Genomic DNA, 13,126 nt, shown 5'->3' on the forward strand with positions numbered 1-13,126 from the left:
CATGGCGAATTGCTGCAGTGCATCTTGTAGATGGTACATACCATGGTCCTGGTGGCAGGCTTTTTCTTCTGCCCTTGCACCACCTTGTCATAGCTACTGTAAAACCCTCCTAAACTTTCTCATGATCGACGACCAAAAATACATTGGCTAATCAAAAATTCCAGATGATCGCGTCATTAACAAGCTCAAGAGCTTGTCAATAATCATTTCAAAATGGCGGGCAGGCTTCCAATTTCCACTCCCGCTCAACTTCCATAATTTCTGAGACTGATGTGATGACGTTGTGCTGCTGATCCGACATTATCATGCCCTATTTTACAGGATTGAGGGGTTGTTGTCGGGAGGGGGTGGGTGGGGAGAGGGACGGCCTCCCTGATTTGTGTCCGTGAAGTCCAGCCAATAATGTAAATTTGACAATGAAACTTTACTATGAATTGCATTTAACCAGGAATAATGCAGTGACCAAATTAGTTATTCCAGAATATGAGCAATTATGTTGATTTACATAGGTGTAAAGCTGCTTGTTGTTGTTGAAATGAGATAAAGCCTAGATATATAAATAGGGTACAGAGTAGAAAAGAAGAGAGTAATGTTAGCAACAATTTTAATTTGTACAGCACCTTTAATGCTGTAAGACATCCGAAGGCACTTCATAGGAGCTCTACAGGACAGAATTTGACACTAAGCCACACGAGGAGATATTAGGACAGGTGCCAAAAGGCTGATCAAAGGGAGAGGCTTTAAGGAGTGTCTTAAAGGTGGAGAGATGTGGAGAAGATTAAGGAAGGAATTGAAGAGTTTAGGGTTTAGACAGCTGAAGGCATGGCAGCCAAGCGCAGGGTGAAGGAATTCAACCCAACTTGAAGAAGTGTAGAATTCTTGGAGGGTTGTAGGGTTGGAGGAGGTTACAGAGATACGAAGGGACAAGGCCATAGAATCATTTGAACAGAAGGATGACAATGTAAACTATGAGGCTTTTTTGAACTGGCACCTAATCTAGGTCAGGAGTGATGAGCTCACACTCATCGAATTAAACTTATACATCCGAGTTAACTCATACAGATCATTGGTTATACATTGAGTATTTTGACCAATTTTTGCCATCCTATATCAAGGCCACAGAGATTTATTAAGATTATGTTAGGGTTAAGGGCCTTAAATTGTGATGAGAAGCAGCAGAAACTGGAACTGTTTTATTGGAACAAAGAAGCTTAAGGAAGTCCTGATGGAGGTTTCAAAGTTATAGCGCAGAATTTTACGTCCCATGGGCAGGCGCACTCCTGACCCAATTGGGTATAAAATCGCACAAGATGACGTCAGGTGAGTGTCCCGACATCATCGTGCGCTCGCACGTTATTTCGCTCAGCGGGTGCATGCGTAAGTCGGAGATGCGCCCATCAACAGTTAAGCCCATTGACGGTGCAATTGTCTCCGATTTTTTTGTGGCGGTTGGCAGACAGGCCAATCAGCCAGGCGGCCTTTACATTTTTCATCAAACCTCATCCAAGGGTGGGATGAAATCTCCGTTATGACATAAAATAAAAATAAAAATCTGCGGGCAGCATTTTTATGAGGTATGTTTTCAGGGGCTTGATTGTGATGCATGGACTTTGTTGGTCTTGCAGCTTTGTAACCTTTATTTAATCATTTGAATGTCTGCAGCTCCCTGAGGCAGCTGTCTGCCTTCAGGGAGCTTTCTCCCAGCACTCGCCCGCGCCCATGGTGATGTCATCATCTGGCCTCTTCCCACCCCCACCCCAGCTGCGCTGAGCTTTTCAGCGCACGTTTCACACTGTCTGGCCGTTAATTGTCCAGCCAGTGTGAAATCACGGTCGGGGGCCGATCGCATTTGGCAGTCCGTTTCCCGGCCGATCCCAGGCCTGTCAATCACGCGCGCCTTCCAAAGGCTAAATTCAAGCCTGATGGTTTTTCCCTTTGATAAGGTACATATTTAATAACTACGCCTGCAGGCCTGTGACTCATTAACTAGAAGGCCTCTGTTTAAGATCACCAAAAGAACAAAGGGAGAGGTTAGCAGAATTTTTCACAAGAGGACTGTTAGGATGTGGAGTAACCTGCCAGAAACAGTAATGGAACCAAATGCCAAACAGCTTTAAATAGGAAATTTAATCAATAGTTGAAGAAGAAACACAAAAATGAAAAGGGTGTGGGAAAGGGATCTCGAAGGGGACTCGATGAGTAGGTCTTTCAGAGGGCTAGCACAAGCAAGAAGGGTCGAATGGCTTCCTTCTGTGCTGTAAGATTCTACCACAGCATCCAGATTTTATCGCAGTAATTGTGATACTAAATCTCAAAATAACATGAGAATACTCTTAAGATAATTTGAGTTTTTCTTTTGTTGTCAAAGGTACAGAACCGAGTGAAACGTCAGGATGTGGATACCTTTGTAGAAGAACAGGCTAAAGGTTCGTGGGGCAAATGGGGTCCATGGTCTGCTTGCACCAGGACTTGTGGTAGCGGAGTAATGCAACAGACACGGCCCTGTCTTCCTCAAATAAAGCAGAGAATTCAGCCGACATTCCAGTTTGCAACAGGAGATCAGCCCCTGCGGGCGTTTCACATTCCCCACGGGCGAGTGCTGTCCACAGTCCGTCACTCTTTCCCACTTCACCGGAGTTCAGCCAACACGCTACTGGGAACCAGCATTAACCAGATTTATCAGATTTCCAACAGGTAAAATTCTGCAATCTTCTGTTTACAGCTCTTTATCCATTATCTCATGTACTTTAAAGACTTTTTGATATCTGCAGTCAGGGGCAATCTCTTTTGATGGGACTTCGGAAAGCTGGACAACAGTGATAGCCAGAGGCCAGACAAGCATAGGTATACTTAATCAAGGATCAGATTCCAGTGTGTTGTGAACTCCCTACCCCCATTTTAACTTAAAAAGACAAGTGGCAGAATATTACGCTAGGTGTGCGGGCGCACGCCCGAGGGTAAAATGATGCGTGATATTTCGTTTGGCAGGCGCAGGAGCTGGCTCTGCGTCTGCCAATAATTGAAAGGCCTATTAAGGCCATTAACAAACTAATTAAAATCAAATTTATGCCGCCCGTCCAACCTTACAGTTGGCGGGCAGGCGAAAAGGCCAAGCGGCCTTTACATTTTTTAGGAAACCTCATCCATGACCGGGATGTGGTTTCCTAAAGCAAATAAACATTACATGAAAACTTCATTTTTGAATTGAAAACATGTCCCAGTTCATGTGACACAGTCACATGTTTCATTTAATCTTTGCTGTATTTGTTAATTTTTTTTAAAAAGCCCTTCTATCTCCCTGAGGCAGCTTCCTTCCTCACCAGACTCGCTTTCCCACCTAACCCATCCCCCCCACCCGAACAGATAGCGCTGAGCGCTATCGCACGCAATCCGTGCAGGGCGGGCCTTAATTGGCCCACCCACGTGAAATCACGAAGCAGAGCCAATCGTCGGCGGTGGTCAGCTTCCTGACCGCTCCCAATGAGGGACAAATTCTGGCCAAAAACATATGAAGCTACATTTTGTCCAACTTTGGATTTTATAAATGAAAGATGTCCCACTTGGTGAGATGAAAAATTTATTTCGGAATGAGTTTAGCGCCTGGTTTAGTAGCAAATTTCCTGATGTAACCTTAACATCTAGTGTAGAATTTCCAGCACTGGCTGCCTGGTATAGCAAATTTGTCAAGTGACATGTAAGTATTGTTACTGATATTTTAATTATAAGGCCCTCTATCCTTTAATGTATTTTTTTAACTTCAAATCAGTTAAATAACAATCTCAGAAGGTGCTGTGACCTACAGAGCAGTTTCTGATTATTTCTTGAAGCAGGTAGTCTCACCACACTGGTGAGAGACCTCTCTTTTCTCTCAGGCAGTCCTTTGGGATCGAGGATGACCTCCTTCCACTCCATGTCGATGGGATCTGAGATCGCTGATAAGTCTTAACAATTGTGATCTGCAGATTCTAGCATATATGGGGCAGGTGATGCTTGAAGAGTTGGGCAGATGGGTTGTTTGCAGGTTTGCGCACTCCGTCCGATGACTTGACTTACGCCTGTGCATGTTCCTGGCGACATCTCTCAATGTGTTCAGTACCTCCCTGAATGAACCTTCTCCATTTTGGTCAGTCACAAGCCAGGACTCCCATGAGTTGACGAGTATGTTTGACCTCTTCAAGAATGCTTTGAGGACATCCCTAAAGCGTTTTTGTTGTCCCCCTGGGAGCCTCCTGCTGCAACTGAGTTCCAGTAGAGCAGCTGATGTGGGAGTCCAGTGTCACGCAGACAAACGACATGCCCTAACCAGCGGAGTTGGTTTTGATGCTGGGCAAGTTGGCTTGGGAGAGGACATTGAAGTTGCACCACCTTTCTTGCCACCGGATTTGGAGGATCTTGCGAAGGCATCACTGCTGGTGATACTTCTCCGGTGTTTTGAGGTGCCTGCTATAGGTTGTCCAAGTCTCTGAAACATATAGGAGTGCAGGGATCACGGCTGCCCACTATACCATGACTTATTCTCAGGTGTGAGATGCTGGTCTTCATTCCTCAGTAGGCTGAAGCTGAGCTGGCACATTGGAGGCGATGTTGATTTTCATCGTCTACGTCTGCCTATGTTGAGAGGGGGCTCCCAGGAAATGAAAAATGATCCATAGACCAGTAACCATGCTTCTCACTATTCCAAGATGTGGATAATTGAGAGCTCCTTCAGGTTTTTTGAAGCTCATCTTTTGAGAGATATGGGACAACATCCTATTTTGTTGCATCAACAAATCTAGAAAGTGGTTGAACCAGTGGCACACCCAAAGTTCAGCAGCCAGGATTTGTTAATGGATGTCGCATGACATTGCTCATGAGTTGTCCAGTACCCAAGTGTGGTTTTTGATGTTCACCACCATCTCACTGCAGCCTAAATGACAGTGCTTTCTTTATTACCATAATAAATAAAACTGTCTGAAGTAATGCGCCATTTGACTGACACAACCTAAAAAAATACATACCTTTGATACAAAAAGATACAAACCATCCAGATATAATATCTACTTACATTCACAAAATCCACATTGACATGCAGCAACTTTCTTGGGTACCCCTTAAAGCGGTTGCTGCTGATATAAAAAGAAAACTGTTAATGAAGATCTAACAATTTTTGTTGTGTGGATTTCACCTTCCCCAACGTTAATTTGAATCTGTGGCAAGTCAAGAGGATCCCAAGGGGCCAGCAATAATGATGTCACAATCAGGCTAAGCAACCAATCACATTGGAGAATCCTCACTGCCAGCAAATCAGGAAACAAAATACACTGATTATCCTTTATTTCTTAAAAAAAAAGTGATCCAAGTAAATTAAGATTAGAAAAGGAAATATGGTAAACTTAAAATAATTATAGTAATAAACTTGGAATTTTTATCAGAATCAAAAAAATTGACATTACACAAAAAGGAAATTATTTTTCCAGGGTCATTAAAAAAACCCAGTTATACCTCATTAGTGAGGCAGAACTTTCTTGAGGTTTTTTTTAACCGTGATATTAGAGTGTAAAGAGGGAAGCTCCTGTCAGTTCAGTGATTTCTAAAGATTTGCCACCTATTGGGACTTCAACAAGGAACCCTGTGGAGGTGAAAGGAATCACTGATAGTCACTTTTGGATTTCCACATTAAACTGTGCATGTGCGGACTCCAGAAACTGCTTTTAGTTTCATAGTAATGGCGGTGGCAATGACTGTTATGGTGCCATTACTATCTCAAAATCTGGGCAATACAAATTCTTTTGCGCTGTCTCCCTTGATGGATTTACTCTACTTACTTAAAGTATAGCTACTTTATTTCTTCTTTTACTAATAGTCATTTGCTAGTTCAGAAATGGAATATTGCTGAAAAAAGAGACATGTCTAAGCTTTTCGTCTTGCACTCATCAGGACATTGTCAGTCACCATCACTGGTGCATTCTCCATGCAATGCCACTTGCCAACCAATCAGCACTTCACATACGGTATAAATTGTTGTTTTCCCCTTAGATTGGTATTCTTGTGAAGTGTCCTGATGAATGCAAGACTGATAGCTTTGACATGTTTCTTTGTTCATTTATTCTTATTTTCTCCCTCCTTAACCCCTTTCTTCTTTTGCAGAATCCATGATTATAAGAGATACTAGTTGATTTCCCAAGGTGTTGCACACGGAGGGCAGAATTTAATGAAGGGAGTCCAATGCCCACTACCAAAACTGGCAGCACCCCTGCCAACCCAATCTCTGAAGCCCAGGGGGAATTAAATGCCTAATTGGCAGCAGGAGCCCTGCTGTCGAGGCTCCTGGATCCACGGCAGACATTTCATTCCAAGACTTCCCCCATTAGGGTGGAAATCTCCCCCCACCCCCCCGACGCCCCCCCCCCCCCCCCCCCCCACCCCCAACAGAGCTGCTGGCCAATCAGAGGCCAACAGCTCTTTATTGCTGGCAGCTTCACCTGCTGTTGGTAATACACTTGGACCTTCACCAGGGACCATTGTTGGACCCTTGGAGAAAGGTAAGTGATGGCAGGATGGGGGGGTGTCTGAGGAAAGAGAAAAGGGTGGCTCCAGCAGGCCACCATCCTCCCCACCCCCCCCCACTAGCCCAATGCTGGATCGCTTGATCAGGCCCAGAGCAGGCATGATGAGTCCCCCATGCCGCCGCTGGTATTCAACCAGCTGTGGCAGGCCTCAGTTGTCTGAGTGATGCCAGACTTCTTACCCCAGACTTAATTGAGGGGGTGGGGTTGGGTTAATGGGGAGGCGGAGAGGTGGTGGGGTCCCCACTCTGCACCCTACCACCTGATCAAAAAGCCCCACCCCTCACCTCATAACATTAAATTCTGCCTAATGAGTCAGGAACAATTGAAGTTTTCAGGTGAAGCAAAGTCAGAGAATGGGAAATAAATGAACCAAGGTCTGCAGACTTAATTCTGTCCCCATTATTGTAGTTACATATTCTCAGCTCAATTTTACATACTATTTAGATTTTACATTGGCCTGGAATTTGCTGCGAGCAGCAAGGGAACCTTCTCCTTTCACCTCACCTACAGCTGGCCACAGACTTTTAATGGGTTTGTCAGCAAAGACTTCCAATCATTCAACATCTGTTTGAATGTGGCACCCTCTACAGGGCTTTGGTGATATCTATTAGCAAGGTAAGCAGCAGGGATGCCTTTCAACCAATGAGATTGTAGACTTCTCACTAAGCCACGCAAACAGTAAAAAATATATTTAAATCATTGTACAGTAAGTGAAATAATGATTGAGACGTACATTGGGATTAAGGGTAAGACATTTTTAAAAAGAAACAGAAAACTGGTACATTTAGAGATTTTTTTTCAAAAAAAATCTGCAACATTAATTCTGAGGGAATGAGAGCCTACACTTAGAAAATTATATTTTAGGACCAAAGGGGTTATTCAGCAGCTTTTTTTTTTAACTTATTGCACCTTTAAAAGCGTAGTTGCTCCAGATTGTACAAAGTCTAACTTTTCGTCAATCAACAACATGAGAAAAGTGGGGAACGGTGACATTGTGGTAATGTTACAGGAGTAGTAATTCAGAGACCTGAGCTAATGTTCTGAAGACATGAGTTCAAATCCCACCACGCAGGGGGAATTTAAATTCAATTAATTAATAAATCTGGGCCAGGATTTTATGGCCCCACAGTGGCATGTCTCCCCCCAGCGATGCGGCGAGCCATTTAAATCTCCATTCAGTTTGGCGGGACTGTAATATCCCACCGGGCAGGAGGGGCCGTAAAACCCTGGCCCTGGAATAAAATGGTAGTCTCATTAATAATGACCATGACCTTACTGGGTTGCTGTAAAAACCCATCTGGTTCACTATCTTTCACGATGGAAACTGGCCGTCCTTACCTGGTCTGGCCTACACACAACTACAGATCCACAGCAATGTAGTTGATCCTTAACTGCCCTCAAAAATGGTGCAGCAAAGCTACTCAGCTGTATAAACCAGGACAGAAGAAAGCACTGTCAGCATTACCTACACCATGTGGACTGAAGTTTTTAAAAAATGCGGCTTACCACCACTGTATTTTTCACTTTTTCACGGATGTGAGCATCACATTGCCCATCTTTATTGCCCATCTCTAATTGCCCTTGAGAAGGTGGTGGTGAGCCACCTTCTTGAACAGCTGCAGTCCGTGTGGTGTAGGTGCACCCACAGTGCTGTTAGGGAGGAGGTTCCAGGCTTTTGACCCAGTGACAGTGAAAGAAGAGCAATGAAGGGCAGTAAATGCTGGCATTGTCTGCAACGCTCACATCCCAAGAATGAGTTTAAAAAAACTTTGCCTATGTTCACACTATCACAATTAGCCCTGTCAGATTTCATCAACGAAGGCAACAACAGCGCACCCTGTGGAGGAGCTGATATCACAGACAACAACTTCTGAACTTTCATATTTAACTGCATGCGTGGTTGCTGTCAGTTTTACCCTCTAGTAATGCTGATAGTCCTCGCCGTTATTACTACAGCAAAATCCAGGCCAGTATTCAGCAATAAATATCAAACCAATATATCAATGGTGCCTCTAACTCATATCTCATCATACTCCCTCTCTCTCCCCATACCCCTTGACATCTTTAGAGTCTAGAAATCTATTTCCTTCTTAAATATATTCAGTGACTTTGCCCCCACAGCCCTCTGTGGTAGAGAATTCCGCAGGTTCACCACACCGAGTGTAGAAGTTTCTCATCATCTTAGTCCTAAATGGCCTACTCCGTATCCTGAGATTGTGACCCCTTATTCAAGGGGGAAAAATCATCCCCACATCCAATCCCTCCAGCCCTGTCAGAATTTTGTACGTTTCGATGAGATCCCCTTTCATTCTTCTAAACGCCAGTGAATATAGGCCTAGTCAGCCCAATCTCTCCTCATACGACAATCCTGCCATCCCAGGAATCAGCCTGGTGAACCTTCGCTGCACTACCTCAATGGTAAATATATCCTTTCTTGGGTAAGGAGATCAAAACTGCACACAATGCTCCAGGTGAGGTCTCACCAAGGCCCTGTATAGCTGCAGTAAGACTTCCTTGCTCCTGTACTCAAGTCCTCTCCCAATGAAGGCCAACATACCATTTGCCTTCTTAACTGCTTGCTGCACCTGCATGCTTGCTTTCAGTGATTGGTGTACAAGGACACCCAGGTCCTTTTGTACATCAAGATTTCCCAATCTTTCACTATTTAAATAATACTCTGCCATTCTGTTTTTCCTACCAAAGTGGATAACTTCACACTTATCCTCGTCATACTGCATCTGCCATGTATTTGCCCACTCACTCAATTTGTCTAAATCACCCTGAAGCCTCTTACCATCCGCCTCACCACTCACATTCCCACCTAGCTTTGTGTCATCAGCAAACTTGGAAATATTACATTTGGGTCCTTCATCCAGATCATTGATATATATTGTGAATAGCCTGCCATTCTGAAAAAGACCCATTTATTCTCTGTTTCCTGTCTGCTAAACAATTCTCAATCCATGCCAATATATTACCCACAATCTCATGAGATTAATTTTACACACTAACCTCTTATGTGGGACTTAATCAAAAGCCTTCTGAAAATCCAAATACACTACATCCACTGGTTCTCTCTTATCTATTCTGCTAGATTTGTTCTCAAAAAACTCCTGTAGGTTTGTCAAACATGATTTACCTTTCATAAATCTATGTTGACTTTGTTTAATCCTATTGATGTTTTCTAAGTGTCCTGTGATCACATCCTTTATAATAGACTCTAGCATTTCCCCACCACTGATGTTAGGCTAACCGGTCTGTAGTTTGTTGTTTTCTCCCTCCCTTTTTTTAAATAGTGGTGTTACTTTGCCACCCTCCAATCTGCCAGGACTGTTTCAGAATCTACAGAATTTTGGAAGATGACAACCAACGCATCTACTATTTCCTTGGCCACCTCCTTTAGTACCCTGGGATGTAGATTATCAGGCTCTGGGGATTTATTGGTTTTCAGTCCCATTAATTTCTCCAGCAATGCACTGTTTTTTCAGAAATACTAATTTTCTTCAATTCCTCCTTCTCACTAGACCCTCGATTCCCTAGCATTTCTGGGGAGTTATTTGTGTCTTCCTTTGTGAAGACAGAATTATAGTAGTTGTTTAATTGCTCTGCCATTTCCTTGTTCTTTATTATAAATTCTCCCATTTTGGACTTTAAGGGACCTGCATTTGTCTTCACCAATCTTTTTCTTCTTACATACTTATAGAAGCTTTTTTTATGTTCTTCTTTTATGTTCCTTGCAAGTTTACTGCCATACTTTATTTTTCCCCTCTTAAACAATCTCTTGGTCACAGTTCCCCTGTTGCCCACCAGTCTGGGAAGACCTGAAGTGTACCAGTGAACACCTTCACTAGGGACGCCCGGCATGAATATAGCTGTGGAAGAGAAGCAGGCACTCAGGTTCAAAAACTCCCTGGACTGCTCGCTGCCTGGATCTGTTGATGGCCTCTTTGGCCAATTTGACCAGGAACAGTCTCACAAGGAGATCCTCCATGTTAGATCCACCAGTCTTCCGAAGGAAGGATGAGCCTGAAGCCAGCCTGTACCTTAAGACAGGTTTATTCTCAAGACTGTGGCGATTACCCCATACCTCAGCATTCCGGCTGTCCCCATTTATACTCCTTTGAGTGGAACAAATTAATCAGTTGAAACAAAAAGCCAGTTGAACCAACTGATAGTCCCTAAGGGACACAGAAACTGAAGAAAAACTTTAAAGGAACCTTACTGAATTAAATTACGTCATTTTGTGGACCAATGGTGTGCTCCAGCCCCTGCGATGCCCACTGGTCATGGAAGACCTCCAGTGTGCCGGTGGACACCACGTGCTCCCTGTCCAAGGATACCTGGCCATGAACATAGCTGCGGAAGAGGGGCAGTCAGTCAGGCTGGAGGACCTCTTCGACTGCCTGCTGCCTGAACCTGTTAATAGCCAATTTGGCCAGCCCCAGGAGCAGTTTATCAAGGAGGTTCTCCATTTTAGATCCACCAGTCTTACAATGAGGGAAGAACGAGCCTGAAGCCAACCTGTACCTTAAGACCAGTTTATTTCCCAGACTGCAGAGCTTCCCCATACCTCAGTTTTCTAGCTGTGTACATTTATATGCTATTTTGATTAAACCAATAGGAAAAGGGACAAATAAACAAATTAACAAAAGATCAAATGAGCAAATAAAAGGAGCAGCCCCTTAAAGGGAAACTGCAACAAAAAAGACAAAACACAAAGGAAACTTACAAAAGTCAAATTGAAATGTGGTTTTTGGGTCAATGATGCACCCAGTTCCTGCTGTGCCCACCAGACAGGGAAGGCCTCCATTGTGCTAGCGGATACCATTTGCACCCTCTCCAAGGACACCCGGCCGCGAAAGAGGGGCAAACAGTCTGTTCGGATGACCCCCTTGACTGCCCACTGCCTGGACCTATTAATAGTTAATTTGGCCAGGCCCCGGAACAGGCATACTTGGAGATTCTCCATGTCAAATCCACCAATCTTACAATGAAGGAAGAATGAGTCTGAAGCCAGCCTATACCTTAAGACCAGCTTATTTCTAAGACTAGAGAGGCCCCCTACTCCAGTGTTCCAGCTGTCCCCATTTATAGGTGTACAAATACCCATCACCTGTTTGACAATGTAATTGCCATTAAACCTTGAAATGTAATTATTAAGACATTGCCACTCTAATCACGGGGCAGTTTTCGCAGGCAAGGGGTGATGGGTTTGTGTGCGTGTGTGGAGCTAAATCCCCTGAAATTGACATTGGGTCAGGGTCCCAACATCATCCCAGCCTTCTCTGAATTTCTGGAGGATGGGATTGAAAGCAAGTGGGGAATCCCTTTGGATTTGTTGGGTAAGTTGTTAAGTAGGTTAAGAAGCCAATGAAGAACTGTTTTAACCCTCAATTCTGGATTTTTAAAAAAATTCATTCATGGGATGTGGGCATCACTGGCTAGGCCAGCATTTATTGCCCATCCCTAAATGCTTCTTGAACCACTGAAGTCCATGTGATGTAGGTACACCAGGGCAGCTGTTTTCCAATCTGTCACCAATCGCCAGAGACAATGAGGCAAGTACACAGCGGGAAGAACCTCATCAGTAAAGCTGACGAGCTGGGCTGGCTTTAATCAGTAAAACTGATGAGATCCAGTCATGGCCAGGTGAGAGGTTGCTGTTCAAAGCACACCTTCCCTCAGAGAGAGCTTTCGCTGTCTGACAGGTGATTGCCAACTTCCTAGACCTCTGTCCCTCGCCAAATTGAATGCCCTCTTCTCCCACAAGGAGAGAAAGCAGAGGGGTGAGTCTGTTCCAAATGGTTTGTGTGGAGAGGAGGGAAGGGCAACATTTGTGGAAAGTTCTGGATCTTCTTGGTTTCCAGGGCAGAGGGAATGCAGTCCGGCTGCTAACTTCCCTGACCAATTCCACCCACACCTGCTTCGTTGGAGAGATTGTCCTCTTCCTTCCTTTATTGAGAAAAGATCACCTCACTGCAGTCTTTCAGATCCCACTGCAGGACCTCCAGGGAAGGACAAGAATTCCAGGGAGCAGCCTTCTTAGGTCTCCTCTCCATCTCTGTGGTTGCTGCAGCTTTAAAACTCCAAGCACTGCTTTTATAAAAATTCATTTACAGAATGCGGGCATAACTGGCTAGGCCAGTTTTTGTTGCCCAGGGGCTAATTGCCCCTGAGAAGGTGGTGGTGAGCTGCCTTCTTGAACCGTTGGAATCCATGTGGTGTGGGCACACCCACAGTGTTTTAGGGATGGAATTCTAGGATTTTGACCCAGCAACAATGAAGGAATGGTGATATATTTCCAAGTCAGGATAATGAGTGTCTTGGAGGGAACTTGCAGGTGGTGATGTTTCCATGTGTCTGCTGCTCTTGTCCTTCTAGATGGTAGCAGTCGTGGGTTTGGAAGCTGCAGTCAATGGAGCCTTGGTGAGTTGCTGCAGTGCATCTTGTAGATGGTACACACTGCTGCCACTGTTTGTCATTGGTGGAGGGAGCAAATGTTTGTGGATGTGGTACCAATCAAGCGGGCTGCTTTGACCTGGATGGTGTTGAGCTTCATGAGTGTTGTTGGAGCTGTG

At 44.4% G+C, this 13,126-nt stretch overlaps 1 protein-coding gene across 1 annotated transcript in view; it reads left to right on the forward strand.

Annotated features, from left to right (window-relative positions):
- The first annotated feature begins 1,902 nt into the window (after nt 1-1,902).
- The window catches only part of LOC121269681 (thrombospondin type-1 domain-containing protein 4-like), a 381,085-nt gene continuing 369,861 nt past the window's right edge, over nt 1,903-13,126 (forward strand). The window contains exons 1-4 of the mRNA XM_041174524.1: nt 1,903-1,943; nt 2,369-2,694; nt 4,226-4,412; nt 10,814-11,011. Coding sequence (XP_041030458.1) covers nt 1,923-1,943; nt 2,369-2,694; nt 4,226-4,412; nt 10,814-11,011 — 732 coding nt within the window. The 5' untranslated portion in view covers nt 1,903-1,922. The remainder of the gene's footprint in view (nt 1,944-2,368; nt 2,695-4,225; nt 4,413-10,813; nt 11,012-13,126) is intronic.

The sequence above is a fragment of the Carcharodon carcharias genome, chromosome 1 (assembly GCF_017639515.1).
Source record: "Carcharodon carcharias isolate sCarCar2 chromosome 1, sCarCar2.pri, whole genome shotgun sequence".
Lineage (NCBI taxonomy): Eukaryota > Metazoa > Chordata > Chondrichthyes > Lamniformes > Lamnidae > Carcharodon > Carcharodon carcharias.